Genomic DNA, 27,655 nt, shown 5'->3' with positions numbered 1-27,655 from the left:
CTGAACACCTTATTCTGCCCTTTTTTTATTGTGACGGCCACTATCAGAAGTTAATTTTTTAATGCCTTTATTGCCTCCCTCCGCACGATGCAAGCTCAAAAAAGGGAGACTGTGCTTTAGTCACATGCTACATCCTCAGAATCCAAACAGTGTCGAGTATATGGTGCGCTAGATGGAGAAGTTATTGATTTAATAGCTTAGGTAAGCACATCCTCCACGTAGGGACTCTTTGCTAGGCGGCGGAAGGGTATAATACTGGTAACTGATCATACACGCATGCGCCCAAGATCCGGGAAGTGTGTTAGGGTAAGGGGTGGAGCATCCAGAAGAGTCTCGCGGACAGAGGCGGTTGGAGTCCAGAGCGCGAGGTGGAAGGGGACGGCTTGGGGCTCACGCGCGTGCGCACTGTGACTTCCAGCCTGCCGCGGCAAAGGCGTCTAAGACGCCGGAAGGCGGGGGTAGTGGCTTCGCGCGTGCGCAGTGCCTGCGGCGGCCCCAGGGTCCCTGTGAGTGAGTTGTGATTGACTGGCGTAGCGCGTGCGCCTTGCGAACGGCGGAGGGATTTGAGGCTGTTCCCACCCCTTGGCCCTGTCGCGAGCCGAGGCCGCGCGGGCTCGTGAGCTGCGGCCTGGTGCGCGCGCTAGGTGGGCGACAGAGACTGAGGGACGCGGACGCCGCCGGAGTCGGAGCGAGAGCCGGAGTATCCGCTGCTGAGGGGCCGCCGGAGCCGCCGCGAGCCTCCGGACCGTCGCTAGGCCGAGGAGGGCGCCGCGCGGCGGGTGAGTGTGACTGAGTGGCCTTACCGGGTGCGGGGCCGCTACCCACAAGCCCCTGCGGTGAACCCCAGTCCTTTCCCCGCGGCCGGGTCCTTTTCCCGCGCCACCGTCACAGCACTTTTTTGCATCCCTTATCCAGAGTTGTCTGGTCACTTAAGCTCTCTTTCCATAGCCCCTCTCCCCCTCAGCATTTACCCACAGGCCCTTGCGGTATGTTGCTTTTTTCTTGTCGCCTCCGCGGACCCTTACCCATAATTCATTTCGCCTGTGGGGTCCAGATCTATTACCCACAACCCCCTGGCTTGAGAGGCTTGCTACTTTTGACCCCCTTCCTTAATCCAAGACTTCCTGCGACCCTCGCCCCGTAACCTGTTATCCACGGTATGGGACCACCAGCCGCCACTGCCCTGGACTCCCTTTCTCAGGATCCTTGATGTCCCCACAACCGCTCACGGACCCTCAGCCCCGCGGTTCCTTGCCCAGGACTCAGACTTCACTACTCAGAAACCCTTTTTAGTCTTTGTTTCCCTTACCGGTTTGGCCCGTCTTCACACAGCTCTCCCACCAAAACCCTCTTTCATTCAGATTTACTCCTTTTCCTTGTGACTTAGGAGCGCGCTGTACAGAACCTGTTTTGATACTGAGATTTTTGCCTCTATTTCCTTCTTTTCCTGGGAGTCAAGGGGTTATAGGGGCTTCCCAGCCTATCTCCCCCAGCCCACCCTAATATAAGGCTTCTGCTCTCAGACTTGGCAAGATGACCCAGTTCCTGCCGCCCAACCTTCTGGCCCTCTTTGCTCCCCGTGACCCCATCCCATACCTACCACCCTTGGAGAAACTGCCACATGAAAAACACCACAATCAACCTTACTGTGGCATCGCGCCCTACATCCGAGAGTTTGAGGTGAGTTCAGTGAGCAGACTTGGACCTGGGTTGGGTTCTGGGGGGTTGCGGGGCTGGATTGGAGAGTCCAGTGTCTGGCCAGTTTTCTAGGCTGGGTGATTATTATTTCTTTATTTAGCTGCCCCCCGTTTTAGTCACGGCATGGGAACTGTTAGCTGTGGCATGTGGAATCTAGTTCCCTGACCAGAGATGGAAATGGAACCCAGGGCCCCTGCACTGGGAGCGAGGAGTCTTAGCCCCTGGACCACCAGGAAAGTCTCAGTTTTCTTGTCTTGATTGGGGTTCATTATGTATCCCTTGTTGAGTTTTTGTGGCAGTTCAGTAGTTTGTGACAGTGACTACCAGTTGAGGATTCAGACTGTCCAGTTAAGTAGTCCTTGGCATATTTATCAGCTGTGTAACCTTGGACAAGTGGCAGATCCTCTTAGTCCTGTGGTCGCTTCATCTATAGCAAGGGAATGTTTATATTTTCTTTGTTATAATTGACAGAATTAATTGGAAATTTTGTTATGGGGCTTGGCACCAAGTAGTCAGTGAAGGTCAATAATTCTTATTTTATTTACCACTTTTGCTGTTAAAGGGTTAACACCAGGTGATGTGCTGTTAAGATGGTGGTCTTGAGAATTTCAGCTTTGTACCCTCAGGACAAACATAAATAAATGACTTAGGCTCATGGACCTCAGTTTTTTCATTTGTGAAATTGGGATAACAGTCCACGTCTTAAGGTGATCAAAGAACACCTGAGTATGTTGGCACACAGCCAGAAGACTAACCCTCTAGCATGAATGGGAAAGGGGAGGAGGAGGAAGTTGCAGACCAGAAGTTAATAGTGAGATGACAGAAGATTGGTTCTTTAGTGAGACTTGCCACCCTCAGTGAACCGGTACTTGGAAAATGTTATTAGCCAATTAAACTAATAACTGTAGGTGTGTGGCAGGCGAGGGTCATGTGCCAGTTATTTGATGGGAGCTTGCTGAGGCCTTTAAGAACTGCCCTGGCCCTCAGAGGGTGTCCAGTTGCTTATCCCTACGCTCTGCTTTGCTTCAGGCCTGGTTCCGATTCCTGTCTGTAATAGAGGACGAGTATTGTGATGTTCACAGTGTGATATGATAGAGGACTGCAGATCGATGCTCTTGATAAATGCAAGAGGATTGTTTTCTCTCTTCTAGTATTTTTAGAGAATACAGAGTTAAAGAAAATCACACGTCTAAGTTCAATGAACATAAAACTACTCTGTTAGATTGCTGTAGACGTTTCTGCGTATTTTGTCTCAGTTTCTCTACTTCTCTTGTCACAGACCAGTAACTGTTCACAGATTACATTCGTCAACGGACCATGCTTTGATCTGCACTGTTCCCCCGCCTCCACTGGCCTGGGAACTGTCCATGTTTGTGTGGGCATGTGTGTAAATGTGCAGGAGAGTGTGGCCAAGATGTTTGTTATTTCTTGATTGGCTCTTCCTGGCTGTCTTCTCCTTCCTCCCACCGCTGTCACTCTTCTTATTCCCAGGACCCTCGAGATGCCCCTCCTCCAACTCGAGCAGAAACCCGGGAGGAACGCATGGAGAGGAAGGTATGTAACGTTTGCCTTCTGCCTCACGTCTTTTTTTTTTTTTTTTTTTTCTTACTTTAGGATGTTCCCTGATATCAGGGCCCTTCTATCTGTATTCAGTTGTCTACCTTTCTCCTGACAGAGACGGGAAAAGATTGAGCGGCGACAGCAGGAAGTCGAGACAGAGCTAAAAATGTGTAAGTCTCTCCTCTTTTCATCTCTTGTTCAAGCATGCTTGTGTTTCCCTTCCCCAGGTTCACCCCAGGACTCTTATTTCGGAATGTGGGCTGTTGTCAGTTCACTTTATTAGCCCCCACTATTTGCCAAGGCCTATATTTGGTTTAGGCTTTTAAACAGGAGAGCATGGAATAAGGGCAGACAGAAAGGAAGCCTGATACTCTGAGCTGCCTCCTGCAGGGGTCTGCCCTTGGACAGGCGGCCACTGCCCAGCTGGGTCTCCCAGGCCGAGGCAGTGAGGTCCGGACTCATGAGGCAGTTGTGGTTCCACCTCAGCTCCCTGGTCCTTGGGCTGGGAGTGCTTCATCCCTTCCCGGTACAGGAGGAGTCTGAGTTTAGGGGAGGGACATTGTAGTCATTAACCAGACTTCACAAAAGAGTCCCATATCAACCTCAGGGGGCCTTTTCTTATTAGAGCAAGGACTGTATAGTCAAAAGATGGGTTTTCCTCCCATGCTCATGAGGCTCCGGTGAATCACGTCACTCTGAATCACATTCCCTGGAGGAGTCCATTGCTCATGGAGCTCATCAGACAGACACCTGACAACCGAATACCGGGGTATCTCACCTCAGCGCTCTGAACTCTGGCTTTCACTGCGTTCCTGTCTTCTTGGATGCCTCAGAGGCATTTTACACTGTGTCTGGACCACAATCAGGATTTCCTCTCCTCACCAGCCTGGTCTTCTTTCGATGTTTCCTTTACTGGAAATTGGTCATCCAGCTTTTGCAAGTCATGGCCAATTGTTTCTACTCAGTTTGCTTTTAACACCTTTTCTTGCTGTGTCCTTCGATTGTCACCAAGACCTACCCATGCTACTCTCTGAATGTCACAGATCTGAGCATCCTCTCTGTCTCCACCACCACCGAAGGCCCCTCTAGCCTGGACACGCAGTCTAATGAATTTACTTACGTCTCTGTCCCCCGCAAGTCCTGTGGGGCTTTTTGAGACACAACTCTTGATTATACCTTTCTCTGCTAACGGCTTTTTTTTTCCTCTTTGGGCTGTACCATGTTGCCCTCAGAATCTTTGCTCCCCAAACAGGGATTGAATTTGGGCCCTCTGCAGTGAAAGTGCAGAGTCCTAACCACTGGGTTGCCAGGGAATTCCTATATAGGTTCCTTTGGCTTTCAACTTAAAGACCAAAGTCCCTTCCCTGACCGCTGAGGGTGCATTCTGCCCATGCTCCCTCCCCTCTTGCTCCAGCCTGCACTGGCGTCTTCTCTTGCCTCTTCTTTCCCGGATGGTCTCCTGTTGCTGGGGCTCTGCCCAGGCTGTTCCACCAGTCTCGCATGGTACCTTGGTGTGTATACAACTGCCCTTTATGTCTCTGGCAGCATCACTCCTCAGGGAAGCCTTTCATGGCTTCCTTGCTCGGGTGGAGTCCCCTTGCACACCAAAAGCCCTGAGTCCTGCTGCAGCTTGGTCATTTCAGTCTGCGGGAGGAATTCACTGACGAACATCTGTGTTACATTGGTTCACAGTGCAGGAAGCAGGGTTCTGGTGGAATTTGCTCACCATTGTGGCCCCAGCTCCTGTAGGACCTGGCACACACAGCTGTTGACAGCAGTTGACTTGGGGGGCCTCTCAGCTCTGTTGCTGGGGCACAGGCCTTGGAGTCTGACCCACGTGAGTTTAAAAAAAAGGAAAAGAAAATAATCCTGGCATGTTAAACGGTACTGAGGATGCAGTTAGTTGAATTTAGGATATGGGAGACTGTATACGACAAACTTGTGATCCAGTTTCCATAAATAAACATGAAAGCTGGGGAAGCAGGTGGGAAGGGAATGGACCAAAGGGGTTAAAGAGTCAAAGGGCACCTCAGCCAGATGGTCATTGTGGAGCTTGTTCGGGTCCTGGTTTAAACGAGCCACCTGCAGAAAGCTTGTTTTGAAACAGTTGAGGACATTTGAACACTGCGTTTTGTTGAAGATAAAGAACTAATGTTAACTTTTTAAGGTTTAATACTGGTACTGTGGTTACTGTTTCTTAAAGTCTTTATTAGGTGTTACAGTGGTATTATATATCTGGAGTTTGCCTTAATATACTGCTTGGGATAGAGATGTAACCAGTGTTGCCATGTGGTAACCATCGAGGTTGGTTCGGAGGGGTTCATTATACTGTTCTCTCTTTGCTTAAGTGTTGAACTTCCCCATGATAGAAAAGGAAACAAAAAGGATGGCTCAAGTACAGCAGGCTTTCTCTGCCCTAGGAGCCTCCGTCCCCCAGTGCAGAAACGGGCTGTGCCTTGCCACCATTAACAGCTACTGTTCAAGGGCACCTTGCTTGTATTTCGTGTTTTTTATTTACAGCTTTCAAGTGCAGTAGGGTTTGTTACTCCAGTTTTTAAGACAAAATGAAGGTCTGTGGAGTCTGGGTCCGCTTAGCAAGAGTCAGAGTTCTAAGATACTTCCTCGTTTCTCAACCCCACAGTCTAGTCCTTTGAGCCCCTGCTCTGGGCTGCTACGTAGATAACCTCTTTGCCCAAGGATTCCCTGAGGGCAGAGCTGCCAGCAGGGTGGAGTGGCGCGAGGGTGTGCGCGTGCTGCCAGTGAACTGCTGATGAACCTCAGCTTATTGCCACCGTCTTAGCTGAAATTCGTGGGCACTGCGCTAGCTTTTACCTTGGGTCACGCTCCTGGGCCTCTTGGTTAAGCAAAAGCCATAGCGTCTCTTGTGCCAGGGTGGTTTCCCTCTGTCTGCTGGGCACCTTTGGCTGCTCATGCAGAAGCTCTGCTCTCTGCTGTTTGGGCTCCATCCGCTCCTGCAGGCAGTCATTGGGTCCCCCATAATGCCACTGCAGTACCACCTACCCCTAGTGGTGCTGAAGTTTGTCTCCTGTTAAATACACCTTCATGTCAAATGGTATTTCAGTGAGGCCTTTCCTGACCTTCCCAGTAAAATGCTTCTTCCCATCTCTCTGTTGTTACTAGATAGAACTGGATGATTGTTGGTCTTAGGTTGTTTACCGGCAGCCTCCCTGCAGTAATAGATGAGCTTCAGGAAGGCAGGGGTCTTTTTTTCCTTTTTTCACTGTTGTTACCCCAGCACCTATGGGAGTTTCAGGCACATAGTGCTTAACAGATATCTTTTGGGTGAATAGATGCAGATTGAGACACGTGGGCACAGACAGTTACAACCCAGAGGGACGGGCTTCGGGTGAGGAAGTGAGGGGCAGGCACAGGGGTGAACATAACCTGTCCGAATCACCTGTGGAATTAGTTCTGTAAGAGTCTGGCTCTGTCTGTGGAGCTGGTTGGTCCTCAGTGGTCTGGCAGTAGTAAGGCTGGGAGTTCACGCCATCCGCCCCTTCTGGCCTCAGGGCCAGCTGTGGGTTCCTCCCTGAGGCCACAGGGCACGGGGAAGAAATCAGGGGTTGCCATCTAAGGGTTGCTTGATCTCAGGTTTTCCTACGGGCTGCAGTTGCAGGCCTTGCCGATGGGTGGCACTGTGGCACTGCAGGTGGCAGAGGAAGCAGTGCCTGGCAGGATCAGGCTGCTTCTCCAGAGATGCCCTTGGGGCTTAGCTACTCCCACCTGGGAGGGACTTGGGCCTCAGGATATGTAGGCCTGAAAAAGGGGGGCAGTAGGCTGGCCGCCATCGTGTCAGCTTGAAGTCAGTCTCATCCCTTCCTTTAATCAGCCTAAATCAGCCACTCAGATGAGGTCTGCCATGCTTCAGGGCAGTTGGGGCTCAGAGAGGGGCCTACCCGTGGTGGCCAGGTGACCGGAAGTTCTGGGCCTGTGTCCGTCAGTCTCTTTCTTGCTCTGTGATACTGTTGACAACGTCTACTCACAGAATTTTTTTTTTTATCCTGCACAGGGGACCCTCACAATGATCCCAATGCTCAGGGTGATGCCTTCAAGACTCTCTTTGTGGCTAGAGTGGTGAGTCCCCAGCTCCCAACCCCTGGAGCCCTAGGCTACGGAGAGCGTGGATGTGGACAGTAGACTTGGTCCATGGGGTGTTTGAGGGCTTCTCTCACTTCATTTCTGTCTCCTTGTAGAACTATGACACGACAGAGTCCAAGCTCCGGAGAGAGTTTGAGGTGTATGGACCCATCAAAAGGGTGAGTAGACCAGAGCAGGGGTGCTTGAGTTGAAGGTGTGCGGAGGGAGGGAGGAGGCACTGCACCACTTTGGGCTTCAGACTCCCCGGCCTGGGTTTCTGTCCTGCCTGCACATCCATGCCGGAGTCTCAGGGTAGCAGAAGGAAAACAAAGACGTCATGATTACTAGCTGCTGATTTAGAGCACAAGTCAACAAACTGCAGACTTAGTGTCTGTGAATGAAGTTTTGTTGGTATCCAGCCAGGCCCACTTTATTGTCTGCAGCTGCTGTTGCTGCGAGGCAGTTCGGCAGGTGTGACACAGACTGTGTGGCCCTGCAAGCTGGAAATACCTGCTCTCTGGTCCTTTGTAGAAAATGTATGTTGACTCTTGTTCTAGAGCACGGCTTCATGTATAACGGACATTTTTTTCATTTGATTTAGAAGTTATTCAGGTGCTCTGGGCTCTAGCAAGGGCTTGAGGTCATTGTGCACATCAGTTGCTAAGCCCAAGGCCATTAGAGTATCAGTCACTCTGGGTCCTTGAAGGGGCCGGGGGAGGGTCAGAAGTATCTGTTGCTGGCATCATCCAGCCCAGAGCTGTGTGATTGATAGGGTGAGTTGTCCCCTTGTCAGAACTGACCTCTGCCTCCTGCCACCCACCCTCCAGATACACATGGTCTACAGTAAGCGGTCGGGAAAGCCCCGGGGTTATGCCTTCATCGAGTACGAACACGAGCGGGACATGCACTGTGAGTACCTCCCACCTGCACCCTGCCCTCTGGCCCTCTCTCTTCTCTGCTGCCCCAGCCCCTTCCCGTCGTCTGTCCCCCACCCCCTCCCCGCCAGACCTGACATTAGCGATGTCTCTTCTCCTCCTCCCTCTGTTTCTGATATATCTTTTTTTTTGTTTTTTATATACATGTTTTTTAAAAAACAAAAACCAAAATCCCCCACAACGTGTGTGTGTGTGTGTGTGTGAACCTGGGGAGGTAAGTGTCACACGTTGAACCTCAGGGGCAAGGAGGGAACTGGTGGGGGCTAGGGCGAGTTGGAGGTGGGGGGAGGGGTCGGATTTTCGGGGAGCCTCTCCCCATTTCCCCCAGCAGATTTGGGGGTGGCCAGGTTGCAGTGAGGACTGGCCTTTGAACCTGCCCTCTCCTCCCCCCAGCTGAGCTGGGGCTGGGCCACCCGACCCTCCACCTCCCCACCCCTGGCCCCCCACCCTGTTCCTCAGCGGGCAGTGGGCTGGTCTGCGTGTTCAGCGCCTGCCCCAACATCTCCAAAGCCCCCGTTGAGGCCGCGGCGGCGTCCACATGGGCAGGGCTGGGTGGGCGGGGGTGGGCAGGGCTGCGGCGTGTCCAGGGGCCGCCGTATTAATTGACTGTTCTTATTGTCACTGCAGCCACCACGCAGCTGGCTTGCAGCTGATGCTTACGCTCCCCTTACAACACCTCAGTGTATGGTTGGTATAAGGGTTTGTATCATGGGTAAGATCACTCAGCACCGCACACCAGCCCAGCTTAGCCAGGCAGCTCAGGAGCAGCGAGGCCTCCCTCCTCCCGCCCCCAGCCGCCCCTCCGCCTCCCCGCACCCAGAGCCCTTTCCTTGTTTGGGTGCCCTCTGTCCCTTCTGGCCCCATCCAGGTGCTCTCCGACAATCTTGCTGATCCCAGGAGGGGAAAGATGCTCCCCGATGGGAAAGGCAGCCGGCCTCTCCAGTTGGGCTCGGTTTAACCCCAAGCATACCTGGCTTCCCGACGGCCGTGGCACGGCGGCGGGAACACAGTGGGGCCAGGGCTCCTGGTGGAACCCTTCAGCCCTCCTTCCTCTCCCGGCCCCTGCCCCTTCTGCGGGCCATCACTGTGGTAGCCCTGGAGAGTCTTTTTGGTTGCTAGACTCGGGTGCTCTGCCCACGTCCTGTCTGCCGTGTCACAGTGGAGCCTCCCGAGAGGCTGTGGAGCCCAGCTGCTCTCCAGAGTGCATGGACTTGGGGATTGCTGTGGGAGGGGTCGAGCGACAGGCTGTGAACAGCTGAAGGTGCTGGAGCTTTTACTGAAAACCCTTCCACTGGCTGGAGACCTAAGAGAGGGAGAGAGAGCGAAGCCTAGAGATACACACGTCACATTTTTCTCTGCTGTTCTTCCCGGGTTGGGCCTCTTCTGGGGTTTGGGACATAACCAGAGCAGGGGTCCTTTGCTTGACTGTGTCCCCAGTCCTGAAATCCCTCCCCCGCTACCCTCCTCTGGGTTCAGGGGCCCAGCGGCCCCTTCCCTTTGGATCATGGGCAGTACTCCCATCTCCTGGACCCCCGAAGTTGTCCCCTTGTGTGCCAGCCTTTGGGCTGAAGCAGGTGGTGGGAGGGAGTGAGAAGTTCAAGGTGGAAAAGTCATTCCATGTGCTGAGAGGGGGTGGGGCCTGTGCCTAGCTGAGCGTGGATTTTATGGGGAAAAGCTGAAGGTGAACAGGTTTGCTAAGGCCTCCCTAGCCGCCTTTTAGAATTCAAACAAGATAGTCTTTTCAAGTTCCCAAGCTCTATGTTAACCCTGTCTCCCCGTCTTCCAAGGCCTCCATGAGGTTTCTTTGGGGTCCACCACTTCCTCTGCCTGCCTCCAGGCGGTGCAGGAGATGTGGTTCCTCTCCCCTCCAGGGGCTCCCTAGAACCCCCTGGCTCCCTTCCCCGTAGCTTTAGCTGACCCCATGGTGGTGGGTGTGGGGTCTGTGCGCGTGCTCAGGTAAGCTTGGGGGCTCCAGGTAAGCGGTCCCGTGTCCCCCCCCGGGAAGCCCGCCTCCTCGCCAGGCCCCCAGGAGTTGCCGAGCCCCCCCCATCCCGCTCGGTTTGGACACCCGCAAGGCCGGCATCGGTAAATGGCACCTTTTTCTCTTCCTCTGGTTGTTATTTGGGGGGGGAGCGGGCTGGGGCGGGGCTGGGTATTGTGGCTGGTTGAGGATGACCCCCTCAGCCAGGGCTGGGGGTTGGGAAACAGGGACATTTTTGGCCTCCCGAGAGCCCCACGTGAGACAGCCCCAGGCTCGAGCCTGTCCTTGGCTGTGTCCTGCCCACCCGCGGGACGCGCCCCTCCCCGCATCTCCCCCTCTACTCCGCACCCTTCCTGAGGCTCAGGTTGGGCTCGGCCTCTCCCGGCGCGTGTTGCACTGGGCTGTGGAGGGAGAGCTGGGCTGGGGGCTGGGTGGGTACAGTCTCGGCAGGTAAGGCAGGGATTTTCAGTAGCACCGCACGACTCCCATGCCTCCCTCCACTTCCCTGTGCCCCACCTGCTGTAGGGGGCCCCCATAACCCACCCTCTACTCCCTGCCATCTAAAGATTTCTCCTGCCCCCTTCTGGTTCATTTTCTGTTCTGATGTCTGTTCCCCCATGCTCACCCTCCCCCAACAAAAACCACAGTAAAAGGAAACCGGTGTGAACTGGGGTGCGGAGTGGCCGGCCGGGCCTCTGCTCCCAGCATGACGTTTTAGGGTGCATGCCTGGGGTTGTGGAGGAACCCTCCCCCACCGCAGAGTCCAGCCTTAAGTTAACCTCCAGTTTCTTTGCAGCGACTTTGGCCGCCTTGGTGGGAGGGGGCTGCTCTGTCGAAGGGGAGTAGGCCTGGCCTGGGAGCCCAGGGCAGTGGTTAGGGTTAGCATAGTGGTTGGGAGTGGGCCAGCCCCCCCCACGAGTGTTTGGGGGTGATGAGGAAGCAGGTGGTGAGATGGAGCAGGCCCCTCCCGGGTTGGGAGAGGGTTGTCTGGCTGTCAGTTGCCTGGCTGGCTGGTGGGCCTGTGTGTGTGCGTGCGTGTGCGCCGAAGTGTGCTGACGGGGACATGGCGGGTGGGGATGCCACAGAGCGGGGCCGTCGCCTGACTAGAGGACCCTCTGGGGACTCCTCCCCCTCCCCTTCCCCGCATCTGTTGCAGCCGCTTACAAGCATGCAGACGGCAAGAAGATTGACGGCAGGAGAGTGCTTGTGGATGTGGAGAGGGGCCGCACCGTGAAGGGCTGGAGGCCCCGGCGGCTAGGTGAGCGTGCCCTGCTCCAGCTGGGCTCAGGGTCCTGCCGGCTCCCTCTCCCTTCTCTTCCCGCCTCTGCTGCTTTCTGTCTTCTCTTCTCCATGCTCACATTCCTTCTCCTTCTCTCCAGCTCAGTCGCTCGGTCTCCAGCATTCTCTTGGTCTGTTTTTGTTTTTTATTCTGGGTTACCAGTTAGGAGCGAGAGTACTGACCTGGAGAAGCCAGTCTGGGATCAAATTCTGACTTGTGCACTACCTGGCAGGTGGCTTTCTCCCCTTTTGTGTCTCATTTTCCTCATCCTAGAAAGTGGGAATAATTGAAGAGCTCACTGAGTTCAGCGTCTCAGATACACAGCCTGGCAAGTGGTGTACAGTGGGGCTTGAAAAGTCATTCTGTCATCCACTTAGACTTTGCTCCTGCTCATCCGGCCTGTTCGTTCATTGATTACTGAGTAAACGCTGGTTTGATCACCAGCTGCATGGTAGGCTTCTAGTCAAGGATGAGACATACATGGTTGGCCGCTGCCCTCAAAGCTTCCTACCTTCAGTCCCTCGCACTGTCGTCTCTTATTGTCAGTTACCGTCTCAGTCAAGGTCAGGTTAATAGCAAGTACCAGAAAACAGTATACAGGGGTCTTTTGGTGTAGAGTCCCAGTGTCTCGGCCTTGTTGGTGTAGAAACCCCAGTGGTTTGGAGCCCAGAGACGGGATGTCTGTGGACCTTGAGGCCCTGATGGCTGAGCCTGCAGCATCCAGAGCGGCCGCAGGCAGCTCTGCGCCTTCTGCCTTGTGTGCTTGCTGTCTGTGTGAGCTGGTCCCTCTGGCTCTCCCCACTGAGCCAGTGTGGCCTTCCACAACGCAGTCTTGCATGAGTCTGCGCTTGTGGGTGGGTGGATCTAAGTGGCTCAGCGTTGGGCCTGGACCTGGGGCTGAGGTCGTGCCATCCAGACTTGGCTATTGAGGACCAACTCCAATGAGGGGGAGTGACCCAATTGTCAGAGAAAATAGTCTTCCCTAGGCAGACACCCTAGGTGGGTCCAGTACCCTCTGATCTTATTTCTGCCCTCAGCCCACTGTTCTCATGCTTGACTTGCCTTTACTGAGTATATCACACACGTATCTGCTGAGTCAACTCAGTACATAGGTTCTCATCTTCCTCTCTGGTTTCTTTGGGTTGGAGTGAGTCCTTCAGTCTCCTGTTGGCCATTGTAGAATGCTGGAATCTCAGAATCTTCTAGTTTGATTGGCATTCCGACTTCCTGATGGTAATAGCCAGTGCATTTTGACCCAGCGTACATGCAAAAAAAATACATTTAACGCAAACAAGAGTTTGATGCAACAGTAATTTATTTTTTCTACAGTATATACTAGTATTTTATATTCTGTTTCTTTATCTTTTAAAGAAACGTGTTGGTTGCATCCTGTCAGAGTTAGTGATGTGACTCCACTGCTGGGTTGTGACCTGAACATTGGAGGCACTGGTCTGTTTCTCCGCATACCTGCTGGGTGGCTTGTCCCCTGTTCGGATGTTTCATGTCCATGTCCAAGCTGCCTCTTTTCCCTTTTCACCCTCATTGCTGAAAGCTATTCCTTAGATGAAATAGCTTCACGAAGCTCCCTTCCAGGCAGTGGGGGCAGAAGGGTGAGTGAGAGGGCAGCTTCTGGAGTCAGCAGGGAGTCACGTCTCCGCTCTGCCCTTCCTTGCCGAGTCGCCCTGGGCAGGTGGCTTTTCAGCCTGCGTTTGTTTCCCACGTGAAGGAGGTTAGCTGCTGCTGCTTCCGGTTGTCCTCGTCTCCATTTGCTGCTCGTCCAGCTTTATATCCTGGCTGCCGGTCCCGCGTCCTGATCGAAGGCTCAGTACAGGCTGGAGGGAGAGGCAGCTGTTAATCAGCTCTCTCTTGTACACACACATACACACACAGAATTGGAAACTCCACCTGAGACACATGTGAAATCGGAAACTCCACTGAAGTTCTGAGGAGAGTGTGTGGTCTGTGAGTGGAGAAGGGCCTCAGCCGGTAGGTCAGGGCAGGCTGAGTGAGGAAGTGAGGTGTGGGTTAAGGTGCGGAGGGTAAGTGGGAGTTTAGAAAGGAAGATGAGACTCCAGGGGAACGTGTGAATGATCCCCAAAACTGGGCAGGAAGGACATGGAGACCATGAAGAGGTTGGAAAATGCCTGGAACCTTTAGAGCCAGGGGCCCTTGCCCTCAAAGACAGGGAGGAGGCCGGCCTCTGACCTTGGCTGGGGCAGTGGGGAGCCACTGTGGGCTTTGAGGGCGGGTCATGGCTTCAGTTAGATCAGGGCCCGGGATGACCGGGGGAGAGGGTCTGTCAGGGGCTGGGGCCTCCCCGGCGGGGGAAGTGAGCTCGGAGCCCGATGAAGGCGCGTCCAGCTGGCGCTGTGCCCTTCTGATCTCCGCACTGCCCGCCGTCGGGAGCGCCAGGGCCTCAGAGACACCGAGGCTCGGGGTCCTCGCCCGCCCTGACCGGCCTGTGTCTGCCCATCCTCAGGAGGCGGCCTGGGCGGCACCCGGAGAGGCGGGGCGGACGTCAACATCCGGCACTCGGGCCGGGATGACACCTCCCGCTACGATGAGAGGTGAGGCCGGGCCCGGTGTCCTGGGAGCGGGGCGGTGAGTGGGGGGAGCCCTGCCGCAAACCTCTGCCCACCTCATCCAGGCCCGGCCCCTCCCCGCTGCCCCACAGGGACCGGGACCGGGACCGCGAGCGGGAGCGCCGGGAGCGAAGCCGCGAGCGAGACAAAGAGCGGGAACGACGACGCTCCCGCTCTCGGGACCGGCGGCGGCGCTCGCGGAGTCGCGACAAGGAGGAGCGGCGGCGCTCCAGGGAGCGGAGCAAGGACAAGGACCGGGACCGCAAGCGGCGCAGCAGCCGGAGCCGGGAGCGGGCGCGGCGGGAGCGCGAGCGCAAGGAGGAGCTGCGCGGCGGCGGAGGCGGCGGCGGCGACATGGCCGAGCCCTCCGAGGCCGGCGACGCGCCCCCGGATGACGGGCCCCCCGGGGAGCTGGGTCCCGACGGCCCGGACGGCCCAGAGGAGAAGGGCCGGGATCGTGACCGGGACCGACGTCGAAGCCACCGCAGCGAGCGGGAGCGGCGCCGGGACCGAGATCGCGACCGGGACCGGGAGCACAAGCGGGGGGAGCGGGGCGGCGATCGGGGCAGGGATGAGGCCCGAGGTGGGGGTGGCGGTGGCCAGGACAACGGGCTCGAGGGTCTGGGCAACGACGGCCGAGACATGTACATGGAGTCCGAGGGAGGCGACGGGTATCTCGCTCCGGAGAACGGGTATTTGATGGAGGCTGCGCCGGAGTGAAGAGGCCGCTCACCGGCTGCTTGGACGTGTTCCTACTCTCCCTGCTGTCATCCTCTCCCCCACCTTACTGGTCACCACCTAAATCTGCCAGCCAAGGGTAGGAGTCTCCTTATTTGTTTTGGTCTCTTGGATTTAAAAATAAAATTTCTTGTTGATAATGGGTGCTTGGTTTCTTCACTGCTCTTACTGTCTTCCCCAGGAGGTTGTCACCTTCTGACTTTAGATGGCCCCACTCTGGTTGGTGTTCCAGGACTGGAACTGTATGAACTAAGGCTGGGGCTAGTCCTGGGACACGCGAGCTGTTTAAAATAGGGTAAGGAAGCCCTCCTTAAGGGTCCTTGATGCCTTTGTATCTTCCTTCCTTGCTTTTTTTTAGCACTCCCACACATTTCTTGTGGAGCTGTTCATACCCCTAGCTGGGTGCGGGGATGGGGCTCTGGGCCATGTTTTCACAAAGGAAGCATGAGAGCAAGATAAAAAGGTAAAGAGAAAAGACAGGCTTGTCTATAAGTGGTATTGGGACAACTGGCCGGCAGCTACATGTAAAAGAAAAAAACATCCTCAATGCCATATACAAAAATAAGATGGATTGGGGCTTCCCTGGTAGTCCAGTGGTTAAGAATCTGCCTGCCAATGCAGGGGACATGGGTTTGATCCCTGGTTTGGGGATATCCCACATGCCAAGGAGCTGCTCAGCCCAGGTGCCACAGTGAGAAAGCACTGCGATGAGAAGGCTGCACAGTGCAGCCCCGCTTGCCACAACTAAAGAAAGCCCACATGCAGCAGGAGAGACCCAGTGCAGTGAAAATACAGTTTTTTAAAAAATGGACTGCTGACTTAAGTGTAAGACCAGGTATTAAAAATAAAACTAGAGGACAACATAGAACACACTCTGACATAAATCACAGCAATACTTTTTTGGAACCGACTCCTAGAGTAATGGAAATAGAAGCAAAAATAAATGGGACCTAGTTAAAAGCATTTGAACAGCAAAGGAATCAATAAAATGAAAAGACAACCTACAGAATGAGAAAATATTTTCAAATACAAACAACTCATATTGCTCAATATATAAAATACAAACAACCCAGCCAAAAATGGGCAGAAGATCTAAACAGGCGTTTCTCCAAAGATGACGTACAGACGGCCAACAGGCATGTGAAAAGATGTTCAGTATTGCTAATTATTAGGGAAATGCAAATTAAAACCACACGATCACCTCACAGCAGACAGAATGGCCGTCACCCAAAGTCTACAAATAAGTGCTGGAGAGGGTGTGGATAAAGGGAACCCTCCCACACCACTGGTAGGAATGTAAATTGGTATAACCACTATGGAGAACAGTGTGGCAGTTCCTTTAAAAATACTTTTAAAAATAACTCACCATCCCACTCCTGGGCATATATGTCCAGAAAAAATTACCTGAAAAGACATGCATCCCAATGTACGTAGGACTATTTACAATAGCAAGGGGAGTTCCCTGGCAGTCCAGTGGTTAGGACGCCATACTTTCACTGCAGGAGGCACAGGTTCAAAGAGACCTGCATGCCACGTGACTGAAGTGAAAGTTGTGTCCAACTCTTTGTGACCCCATGGTCGATACAGTCCATGGAACTTTCCTGGCCAGAATATTAGAGTGGGTTGCCATTCTCTTCTCCAGGGGATCTTCCCAATCCAAGGATCAAACTGGGGTCTCCTGCATTGCAGGTGGATTCTTTACCAGCTGAGCTACCAGGGAATCCCGAATGCCACATGGAGTGGCCAAAAAACAAAAAAGATAGGATAATAGCCAAGCCATGGGAGCGACCTAGATGTCCATCGACAGAGGAATGGATAAGGAAGATGTGGACTATATATGCCATAGAATATTACTCAACCATAAAAATAATGAAATGCCATTTGTAGCAACATGGATGACCTAGAGATTATCATACTAAGTGAAGTCAAAAGGAGAAAGACAAATATGATACTGTTTATATGTGAAATCTTAAAAAAAATAATACAAATGATGCATGCTGTGTGCATGCTAAATTGCTTCAGGTAACTGAAGTCGCTAAAGTAACTCTGTGACCCCATGGACTGGAGCCCACCAGGCTCCTCTGTCCATAGGGATTCTCTGGGCAAGAATACTGGAGTGCGTTGCCATGCCCTCCTCCAGGGCATCTTCTCAACTCAGGAATCGAACCTGTGTCTCTTATGCCTCCTGGATTGGCAGGCATGCTCTTTACCACTAGCGCCACCTGGGAAGCCCTGATACAAATGAACTTGTTTACAAAACGGAAACAGACTCACAGACACAGAAAACAAATTTATGGTTACCCAAAGCGGAAGGGAGGAGAGGGATAAATTAGGAGTTGGGGATTAATAGATCAATAGATACACACAACTATATATAAAACAACAAGGACCTACTATATAACACAGGGAACTATACTCAGTAGATCTTGTAATAATCTATAATGGAAAAGAATCTGAAAAAGAATACATGTATAACTGAATCACTGCTGTACATCTGAAACATTGTAGATCTGTACTTCAATTAAAAAAAACTTAAAAAAAAATTTTAAAGATGTAAAAAGATTGGGTAGAGGGACTTCCCTGGTGGTCCTGCAGCTGACTCTCAGCTCCCAATGCACAGGGCCTGGATTTGATGGATCCCTGTTCAGGGAACTAGATCCCACATACAGCAACTAAGACTTTGCATGCCGCAAGGAAGATGGAAGATCCTGTGTGTTACAACTAAGACCCAGCATAGCATAAATAAATAAATAAAATAAAAATCAGGTAGAGTGGAGGGTCCTCACAGGGCCAGGACAGAAAATGGCCTCCAGTTCATGATGGCAGGTTCACCTTCTGCGTTTTTACTTCCTAATGATAGCAGAGGAGTGACAAAGCAAGGTTCCGTCAGCGGTCGAGATGTCAGCACATTTCTGGATTAAAGACGAAATAGGACAGTGGCGAGAACACGTCAGTCTGGTGGCCACTTGAGAAGGGAGCCATCCACAGACCTTGGCAGAGAACTTACAGAGGCTCAGGACTGCAACTTCAGGTATAAGAAGGCTGCTGCCGCCGCTGCTAAGTCTAGTCAGTCGTGTCCAACTCTGTGCGACCTCATAGACGGCAGCCCACCAGGCTCCCCCGTCCCTGGGATAGGAGACTTGAACAGGATTTGTACGCAGAACAATTGCACTCCGTTTCCACAATCAGAATGCCTAGGAGCTGGGCATTTGCAAATACAAGTTTCTCAGCCTGAAGGCAGAGTTGGCCTGATAATTAGAGGCAAACTGTCAGCGAAATCCAACTGCACACCCCAGTGTTGTTTTTTTTTTAACTGCCTCAGTTTTTACAAGCATATAACCAAAGATCCCAGACATTTGAAAAAAATCTGCCAAAAGAGACCACAAGATAAATAGAGAAACTGGTCCTGGAGAAAACAATTTAGGGAATAATTGAAAAAAAAAAACAACTTAATTCCTCTAATTACTGTATTTTCATAGATACTCCAGATGTTGAAACCATACTTCTGGAGCTGGCTATGAAAAACAGCCCATTTTGGACTTTGCTGGCATAGTGTGAGTGCTACATCACTTCAGTCACATCTTTGTGACTCTGTGGACCATAGCCCGCCAAGAGACCAGGTACATAAAGACTAGACAAGGGCTTCCCTGGTGGCTCAGCGGTAAAGAATCCGCCTGCCAATGCAGCAGACACAGATTTGATCCCTGGTCCAGGAAGATCCCATGTAGCTTGGAGCAACTAAATCCATGCGCCACAAAGTACTGAGCAGCCCGGGAACTGCAGCTACTGCGCTCCCTGACATGTGTGCTCCGCAACAAGAGGAGCCACTGCAACGAGAAGTCCGCTTGCCGCAACTGGAGAAGGCCCGCACACAGCGACAAAGACCCAGCACAGCCATAAATAAATAGATAAAAGACTGGACAAAACATATAAAAGGAACTTGTGAAAGGCTTTGGGGAGCAAGCAATTGTAGGCCAGTTGAGGGGGTCTGATACCAGGAGGGGAAAGCACACAGAGGTGAGCTTCACATTCACTCCCGGTGACTCAGATAGTGAAGAACCCGCCTGCAGTGCGGGAGACCTGGGTTCAGTCCCTGGGTTGGGAAGATCCCTAGAGGAGGGCATGGCAACACACTCCAGTATTCTTACCTGGAGAATCCCATGGACAGAGGAGCCTGGTGGGCTACAGTCTATGGGGTCACAAAGAGTCGGACAAGGCTGAGCGACTAACATGTTCTTTCACTTTTCCCTTGAGGATATTTGCCAATTATTGTGGCAGGACAGACTCAAAAAAGTGGTGGAAAAGACTCAGAAAGTGGCAATCCTCGACTGGGCTGAGCTGACAGAGTTTGGACCAGACAGTGGGACTTGAGGGAGAAACTCCCAGATGGGGCACTGAGTCCCAGAATGGACATGTAGTCTTCCCCGCAGGCATCTGCCAACTCCTAAGCAGCTCACTGTCCTTTCAAAACCCCCAGGGGGGCTCATCAGAAAGCACTAAAGGAGGCTAAGTTGCTGAGCAGCCATGTAACCCCGGGGGAGACAGGTTGGGGTTCCAGGCCTGCAGTGGAGAAATGGCTGTGCTTGAGGCTCCCAGAATAACACAGTATTGGAGTCAGCTCACATGTGAAATAGACCAGGCCTAAGAAAAACCTAAAACCAGACCTCTCCCCTGCCAGAAGAAAACTTAACTTTCTTTAGAGGAAGGGAGAGCCTACGTGGTCTTTAGTACGATGTGTGTGTGTCTTAGTCGCTCAGTCATGTCCAACTCTTTGCGACCTCCTCGACTGTAAGTCACCAGGCTTCTCTGTCCATGGGATTCTCCAGGCAAGAATACTGGAGTGGGTCGCTATTCCCATCTCCAGGCAATCTCCCAACCCAGGGATCGAACCAGGGTTTCCTGACTCCAGGCAGATTCTTTACCATCTAAGTAACCAGAGGCTAACCCTTAGTGCCAAAACTTAGCATCTATTCAAGGAGAAAAAGACAATAAGAACACATTGGAATTATCAGAGGCTGAAATAATTATGTTCCCAAAATAAAGAAAAAAGAAGAATTTGACGAGATCTTTAAAATTGTAAAGTTTTAACAGGAATCTTAATAAAAAGTCTATTGGAAATTTCAGAACTGAAAACCATCTGCAATTAATTAGTAGACACATTTGGTAGTTGATTGACTTCCCTGGTGCCTCAGATGGTTAAGCGTCTGTCTACAATGTGGGAGACCTGGGTTCTATCCCTGGGTTGGGAAGTTCCCTGGAGAAGGAAATGGCAATCCACTCCAGTACTATTGCCTGGAAAATCCCATGGACAGAGGAGCCTGGTAGGCTACAGTCTATGGGGTCGCAAAGAGTCGGACACGACCGAGCGATCTTCACCATTGGTAGTTGATTAGATACTAGACGTGCAAGAGGAAAAAAGCATTAGAGGAACTTTCTTGAAGGACAAATCTTGCAATCTTTGTTTCCCCCCAACAATCTTTTTAGGAAGTTATTAATAACGGGGTATATACTTTACCGAAATGAGGGATTTAAAAAGAGATGATCCAGTTCAGCAGAGCAGTGGAGGGATATCCCAGGATGGCAGTTTCTTGGTCCAGATTGGAGTCAGAGGATTAAAGTTTACAAGAAGCTTCAGGATAAAAAGAGTCAATAAAGTATGTGTTGTGATGCAGAGTTTGAAAGAAATTAAGAATGCGATGAAAGAAACAAAATAGATAGACATTACAGGGGGAAAAAATGGAAGCTGTTCAAGAAAGGAAATGTAATCACAGGACAATACTTGAGCTCATACAGCAAACAGTTAAGTATCGAATACTTAGACATAATGTGAGCCTTTTATTGACTGACCTAAAAACTGGTACCATAAAACTACCATGGGAAGAGAGGGGAAAGGTTGTAAGAGCAGAAAATCAATATGTAATATATTGCTAACACCTAAAATTGAAAAATTGAGAAATGATATGTTACTTAGCTACAGAAGCAACGAGCGGGTGAAACAGCCACACCTTACTGCCTCTTGCAGTGAGGAGAATCGGGACGGGGACAGAGGCTGGTGCTTTCCGTTTTGTGTGTGCGTGTGGGTTGTTTTGTTTTTATTTTTTAATTTTCTTGGCCTCCACACAAGGCACGTGGGATCTTTGTTCCCTGACCAAGGATCAAACCCACACCCCTTGCTTTAGAAGTGCAGAGTCTTAACCACTGGACCACCAGGAAAGCCCCATGGGGCTGGTGCTTTTCAATATTCATCCTTCTAGGTCATGTACTGCTATATTTAAAATGGATAACCAACAAGGACCTACCTACTGTACAGCACATGGAACTCGGCTCAAAGTCATGCGCCAGCTTGGATGGGGGTGGTTTGGGGGAGAATGGATACATGTGTGTGTATGCCTGAGTCCCTTTGCTGTTCACCTGAAGCAACCACGACATTATTAATCAGCTATACCCCAATACAAAATAAAACGTTTGGGAAAAGATTAAAATGGACAAAAATATTTATCCTCCTGTATTATTTCATTTTGTTTTAAAGTCCATAACTATGTTCTGTTCTTTGTTGTTGTTAAAATGAAAAGAGAAAAATACTATGACGGCAAGAGGGTAAACAAACCTGCTCCAGTCCTCTCACTTTGCAAAAACCCCTTTCTGGATTCCATCCCACTAATGGTGAGGTTAACTGAGGATGCACTTTCTGCATCCGATGATGGTTGAACTACAGCCAGGCTTCTCCAGCCTCGTCTGCATCTACATGTCTCTGACTCTCTAGAGCATCTGACACCACTGCTCACTTCCTTTTACAAAAACACTCTCTTCTTGTGGTTCTCCCAGTTGAGTTTTCCTCCTACCTTTCCGGCCATTCTTTGTCTTCTTCCTGACTTTTATACAATAGGAGTTTTGAGGACTCAGTCCTCAATCCTCTTCATTCTATATTCTCTTCTCTCTAGCATTCTTGTCCACTCTTCTGGTGTTATTTACCACCTTGGCCTAAATTCTCAGAACTGCTTGCAGGCTTGGTTTACTGCACCAGCTTCTCACAGTCAAAATATCCACTGTCCCGTCACCAGCATAGACCATCTTAGCAAAAGGCCCCACACGCACCTTAATATCCCCTTCTCCTCCGCCTCTCAGGCCTCATATACAATTAAGACACATCCAAACATCTCCAAATCTGTCCACATACCCTCCACGCCTCTGCTCATCACAGGATTACAGGGATGACCTCCTGATCTGTCCCCCTGATCCTAGTTTTGCTCCCATCCAATCCAGTCTCCACACAGTGTCCATGGTGATCTTAACATACACATGTGACCATGGCATTTTACTCTTAGGAGTTACCATGAAGTCCAAAATCCTCAGCATGAATAAGCCAACACACAAGGCAGTGCATCAGTTATATCCTGTCAATCTTTCCGCCTTCCTCATAAACCACTCCAGTCCTTACTCTGCTATCCTGCCATGGGGGCTCTTTCTGCCTGGAAAGTGACCCATGCTGCCTCTCTTGAAGATCTTACCTCCAAGGACTTTCCACCAGTGTCCCTCCTACATCGTCACCTCCCTACTCTCATATCTGTCTACCCGCCTCCAGCACCACCCGCGTCATAGAATAAGCTCTAGGAGAGCAGTGGGCTTAGTTGCCCTGCTCACCATTGTATCCATGATCTTGGGCCCAATGTGTGACATAGTTCAGTTCAGTCGCTCAGTCGTGTTCGACTATTTGAGACCCCATGGACCGCAGCACGCCAGGCCTCCCTGTCCATCACCAACTCCCGGAGTTTACTCAAACTCATGTCCATTGAGTCGGTGATGCCATTCAACAATCTCATTCTCTCGTCCCGTCTCCTCCTGCCTTCAATCTTTCCACAATGAATGTAGAAAAAACGGATAGAAAGGAGACAGACAGGTGAGGCGGGCAGGACAGACAGATGAGATGGAAGGTGGTGCAGACAGACAGAAGCTGCAATAGGAGGGGTCACTAACCCAACAGCCGTGTGGGGTCTGAGGGAAGGGGAGCGAGACAGGACCCGAGGCGGGTGGGCAGGCGCGCGCGCGCAGGGCCCCGCTTCCGCAGGGGGCGCTCGTCGCCGGGGCGTGGCCTCGCGAAGCCCCGCCCTCCTCGCCGGCGACCGGCAGGCGGGTGCCTCGCAGCGGCGGCGCGGACATGGCTGCGCTGGTGGAGCCGCTGGGGCTGGAGCGGGGTAAGTGCGCCCCGCGGCCCTGCCCACCCGGCCCCGGGTCTGCATCCCGGTATCCCGCCCCTCCCCCGGCAAGACCCCGGCGGGTGGGCGGGCCCGGCGGGAGTGGGCGGGGCGGGGCGCCGAGAGTCGGGCCGTCGGAGAGTGTGGGAGGGTCCGTGGGCGAGCGGGCCGGGGAGAGGGCGCCCGCTGCACGCACACCTCTGCGCGGGTGTCTATGGGGATCCCGGGCACGCAGGGCGCCCAGCTGGCCGCAGTCTCTCCTCTGCCACCTGCGGCGACTCTGCGGGCGTCCGGCTGGGACGCGGCTGTTCTTCCCCGGGTTTGCGTTCGTCCTGACTTGGTCTCTGGCCGCAATCTCTCCGTGTTCTCTGCGTCTTCGCGTCTCTGACTGTGTGTGTCTGTGCGCCCCGCCCCCGCCCCGCAGAAGTGTCCCGGGCGGTGGAGCTCCTCGAGCGGCTCCAGCGCAGCGGGGAGCTGCCCCCGCAGAAGCTGCAGGCCCTCCAGCGAGTCCTGCAGAGCCGCTTCTGCTCTGCCATCCGAGAGGTGAGAGCACCGCGGCGCCGGGGTACGGGGCGGGCGGCCGTGGTCCTCCTCCTGGTCTCCCCGAGCCGAGGGACTACGCCTCCCAGCAGCGACCGGGGCGGCGCTCCTGGGGGTTGCGGGGGTGGTGCCCGCGCTTCAGCTCAGGGGTTCTTCGGGAGTTGTAGTTTCCGTGGCCTCGGGATTGCGGGGGCGGGGCGGACCCTTGTGTGGGAGGGTCTGCGGGCCTGGACGCCTGTGCTGAGGAGCTGGGCTGGCGGCTCCCTGAGGCAGGGCTGCGTCCTCACCAGGTGTATGAGCAGCTCTACGACACGCTGGACATCACCGGCAGTGCTGAGATCCGGGCCCACGCCACGGCCAAGGTAGGCTCCCCCCACCCCACGGCTCATGGTATCCACTGAATCTCATGGTCCAGCTCAGCGTCTTCCCAAAGCCAGTCATTCCTGTTTCCTCCTTCATGATGTTTGCCATATCTATCTATCACCTTTACTAGTATTTATAATGTATTTTGAATAGTCTCACATTTGTAGCTTCAATGTCATATAAAAGTATCTTTGAAAGTGAAAAGAGAAAGTTTTAGTCACTGAGTCGTGTTCGACTCTTTGTGATCCAATGGACTATAGCCCACTGGGCTCCTCTGTCCATGGAATTCTCCTGGCAATTAGCAAGTACAGTTAGAAACTAGTATGAAATGCCTGACCAGAAGATAACTTTAAACCTTTACATGATGAAAACAATGAAGTTGGGTTAAACACTGAAATCTTACTTAGCCACGGTTAGATGCTGTTTGCTTGCTCGAGGCTTGAGACTCTCTGTCCAGGCCTTTTTTTCTCTCTGTAAAAAGGTGAGATTGGCAAAAAAAGTGAGATTCAAGACACACACACACCAAATGGAGACTTTCTCTTTGAAAGTGAAGTGTCCAAAGTGACTAAATCTGACGTCCTGTCACCAGAGTGATCTTGTGTTGACTTGTGTGGCCGGTGCCCCATTCTTGAGGAAAGCTCCCTGGCCAAATCCCTTTCCTGGGCAGAGGCCTAGCCTCTACCTGAATGCGTATGCCCATTGTGGGGGGTCCTCACCTCCCAAGGCTTTCTCTTTCCCAGGCCACGGTGGCCGCCTTCACAGCCAGTGAGGGCCATGCACATCCCAGGGTAGTGGAACTGCCCAAGACGGATGAGGGCCTGGGCTTCAACATCATGGGGGGCAAGGAGCAGAATTCGCCTATCTACATCTCCCGTGTCATCCCTGGGGGTGTGGCTGACCGCCACGGAGGCCTGAAGCGTGGGGACCAGCTGCTGTCAGTGAATGGTGTGGTGAGTTGGGGGCTGAGGCAGGGCTGGGGGCCGTAGTCTGCCCAAGGTAGCAGAGTCCCTGTTTTTCATATTCACTCAACACACTGAACACTGCCTCTGTGTCTCACCCTGTTCTGGGCTTTGCTGTAGACCCTGAGAGTAACTAGGGGGTTTCCCAGGTGGCTCAGTGGTAAAGAATCCGCCTGCCAATGCAGGAGCCCCAGGTTTGATCCTTGGGTCAGGAAGATCCCCTGGAGAAGGAAATGGAAACGCACTCCAGTGATCTTGCCTGAAGAATCCCATGGATAGAGGAGCCTGGCGGGCTACAGTCCATAGGGTTGCAAAGAGTTGGACACGACTGAAGCAACTTAGCATGCACACATACTGAGAGTAACTGGCCTCTGCTGCTACTTCCAAGGACACCCTCTCTGGTGAGGGAGATAAACCCTGGCTGAAATAATCCTAAACCAGGGAGAGAATGAGAAAGCACAGAGCACTGTGAGAGCCCAGATGTGGCACCAGACCAGTGTAGATGAGGGAAGTTTTTGGAGATTAAGAACATTTGAGTTTGTTGTTGTTTTTTTGGCTGCTCTAGGTCTTGGTTGCAGCATGTGGGATCTAGTTCTCTGACCAGGGAGTGAACCTGGGCTCCCTCCATTGGGAGCACAGAGTCTTAGCCACTGGACCACCAGGGAAGTCCCCTTGAGTTGGGTTTTGAAGGATGAGTAGGAGTTGGTGAAGAGTGTTAGGTTGAAGGTACTGTAGGCAGAGACTGTGACTCTGCACTCCTATGAGCTGAAGAGAAAAGGCTTGGTTCTGATGGACTAGGGCATGCAGATAATTAAAACCCACTGTGGTTAGAGTAGAAGGAGGCAGAGCTTGGGGCCAGCTTGGGAGGACTGTGAGCAGTGGAAGGCTGCTCAGCCTGGAAGTATAGAAAGACCCCCTTGGGACTCTGGGGAATAAGAGACTGGGGGGAATAAGACACTGGAGGCCAGAACACCGAGGATGAGGTCTGAGCTGGGGCCAGGTGGTGGGGACAATAAACAGGGCAGGAGGGATGGATTGGGGGTCATCAGGCTTTGCCAGGGAGGAAGGGGATAAAGATGAACTGTCTGAACGGCCCCTGCAGAGCGTTGAGGGCGAGCAGCATGAGAAGGCAGTGGAGCTTCTGAAGGCTGCCCAGGGCTCGGTGAAGCTGGTGGTACGCTACACACCTCGAGTGCTGGAGGAGATGGAAGCCCGCTTTGAGAAGATGCGCTCCGCCCGGCGGCGCCAGCAACATCAGAGCTACTCGTGAGCCCTTTGCCACCACACCCCTGGGGCTCCTCTGCCTCCCTCATCCCCAGACTCCCAGACCAGGCCGGTAATTTCTGAGACACTGATTGCCACCCCCAGCCCTGGCTCCTTTCCTTGGGATTCTGACCTTTGACCCCGACTCTCACCCCAAGCCATTCTGACTACCTTGGGGGCCCCTACTTAGCTCACTCCCACCCCAAGATGGGGAACCTGCTCTCTCCGGAATCCCTCAACCCACTTCCCTGGGCTCTTGGCTCTGGAACCCCAATCCTGGCTCTCTCCCATGCCTACTGCTGTCTCCTCCGCTGAGCTTGGCTCCCCTCTCTTCACCCTCCTTTTAGGTCCTTGGAGTCTCGAGGCTGAAACCACAGATCTGGACCCTCACCCCCTCCCCTGTACAGTATTTATTGTCACCAACTCCTTATTTAAAGATCTTTGACCCTCACTGAGTGTCTGTGTCTGTCCTGCATCCCGGGGTTGGAGTGTCTGGAGATGTGGGCGGGAGAGAAGCTGAGGTCGAGACCAGACCCTTTTCAGGGTCTGAGAGCGGAGCTTGAGACTTTTTGCCAGGTCCGAAGACAGAGGCTGGCCGGCTTCCCGGGGATAAGTCCAGGATGGAGGCTGGGACCCGGTCTGGGTCTGAGCGCGGGATCAGAGCTGAAGACAACTCCCCCTACCCTTCCGAGATTCTGAGGGCGGAAGCCAAGCCCCCTTTCTCTGTAGCTGGTTTGACGAGGAGTCCCGAAACGCGCCAGAGTCAGTGGGCGGCCTCCGTGTGGGCGGGGCGGAGCGAACCATTAGCCTAGTCCGCCGGGGGAGCCCTGCCGGCCGCGCAATAGTCTGCGCGGGAGGTGGGGGTGCCACGTGCAGTTCCCGAGGCGGGCTCAGGGGGTGCAGAGTAAGGTGCACTCGTCGACCAGGCATTCACCCCACCTTATAACCCGAGCGCGTGTCTCCGGGAGCCGCCCCCATCTTAAAAGCCATCTTTTACTCCCACCTCGCCGCCCGCCCAACCCTCCTGTCCCGTGCGGCGCGAGGGCAGGCGCGCGCCACCGCCGGAATCCGGGGTCGCGACTGGCGTTCCACGCCGCGCGCCACTCGCTTCAGGTGACATCATCCCCATGCCGGGCTCCGCCTCCCGCCCCAGCCGCCTCACGCCGCATGCCTATTGGCCGACCCGCCTTAGCCCTGCCTCCCGCTCTCCGCCCGCGCGACCCCTCCCAGGCAGCGCGGGGGCGGGGTTTAACCGCCGGCCGGCGCCGACACCGCCTCCCATTGGCCATTCGGCGCCGTCTGTCAGTCTCCTGTTAAAGGGGCCACGACCGCCCCAGCGCTGGTTGCCGGGGGGAGGAGGGAGGAGGAATTTTTTGGCGGGGGAAGGTGGGATTTGGGGGGCGCTGGTGAGCACCCCTAGATCTGGCGGCTGCGGCCTCGCGGGGGGAGGCTGAACGGTGACAGGGG

At 53.3% G+C, this 27,655-nt stretch overlaps 3 protein-coding genes and 1 long non-coding RNA gene across 8 annotated transcripts; 2 read left to right on the top strand and 2 right to left on the bottom strand.

Annotated features, from left to right (window-relative positions):
* The first annotated feature begins 547 nt into the window (after positions 1 to 547).
* On the top strand, positions 548 to 15,011 carry SNRNP70 (small nuclear ribonucleoprotein U1 subunit 70). Of its 2 annotated transcripts, none has more exons than XM_070387354.1 (10): positions 548 to 779; positions 1,524 to 1,680; positions 3,190 to 3,252; positions 3,374 to 3,428; positions 7,289 to 7,353; positions 7,473 to 7,535; positions 8,184 to 8,265; positions 11,429 to 11,530; positions 14,031 to 14,118; positions 14,226 to 15,011. In XM_070387354.1, the coding sequence occupies exons 2-10, from the start codon at positions 1,534 to 1,536 to the stop codon at positions 14,851 to 14,853; spliced, it is 1,293 nt and encodes a 430-aa protein (XP_070243455.1). In that variant the 5' UTR covers positions 548 to 779; positions 1,524 to 1,533; the 3' UTR covers positions 14,854 to 15,011. The 2 variants fall into 2 exon arrangements, with proteins under 2 accessions (XP_070243455.1, XP_070243454.1); XM_070387353.1 differs by having other exon boundaries at positions 549 to 779; positions 14,199 to 15,011.
* On the bottom strand, positions 13,255 to 22,916 carry LOC138991750 (uncharacterized). The gene is made up of 3 exons (XR_011467614.1): positions 22,846 to 22,916; positions 20,387 to 20,500; positions 13,255 to 13,383 (listed from the first exon to the last, which is right to left on the bottom strand). It is a non-coding gene; the product is annotated as an uncharacterized lncRNA (long non-coding RNA).
* A 44-nt stretch (positions 22,917 to 22,960) lies between these two features.
* On the top strand, positions 22,961 to 26,639 carry LIN7B (lin-7 homolog B, crumbs cell polarity complex component). Of its 4 annotated transcripts, none has more exons than XM_070387357.1 (6): positions 22,961 to 23,063; positions 23,488 to 23,606; positions 23,894 to 23,965; positions 24,707 to 24,916; positions 26,028 to 26,191; positions 26,536 to 26,639. In XM_070387357.1, exons 1-6 carry the CDS (start codon positions 23,027 to 23,029, stop codon positions 26,555 to 26,557), a joined length of 624 nt encoding a protein of 207 aa, XP_070243458.1. In that variant the 5' UTR covers positions 22,961 to 23,026; the 3' UTR covers positions 26,558 to 26,639. The 4 variants fall into 4 exon arrangements, 2 of the variants coding, with proteins under 2 accessions (XP_070243458.1, XP_070243457.1); XR_011467613.1 differs by having other exon boundaries at positions 22,984 to 23,063; positions 26,028 to 26,257; XR_011467612.1 differs by having other exon boundaries at positions 22,984 to 23,063; positions 26,028 to 26,261.
* Positions 26,640 to 26,727: 88 nt separating this feature from the next.
* C18H19orf73 (chromosome 18 C19orf73 homolog) lies at positions 26,728 to 27,317 on the bottom strand. Its single transcript, XM_070388459.1, is given in 4 exon segments — positions 26,728 to 26,911; positions 26,943 to 27,085; positions 27,087 to 27,166; positions 27,209 to 27,317. Coding segments are annotated over 4 exon segments (516 nt in total).
* Between the last annotated feature and the right edge of the window lie 338 nt (positions 27,318 to 27,655).

The sequence above is a fragment of the Bos mutus genome, chromosome 18 (assembly GCF_027580195.1).
Source record: "Bos mutus isolate GX-2022 chromosome 18, NWIPB_WYAK_1.1, whole genome shotgun sequence".
In the NCBI taxonomy this organism is placed as follows: domain Eukaryota; kingdom Metazoa; phylum Chordata; class Mammalia; order Artiodactyla; family Bovidae; genus Bos; species Bos mutus.
This window is presented reverse-complemented; position numbering and strand designations above follow the sequence as displayed.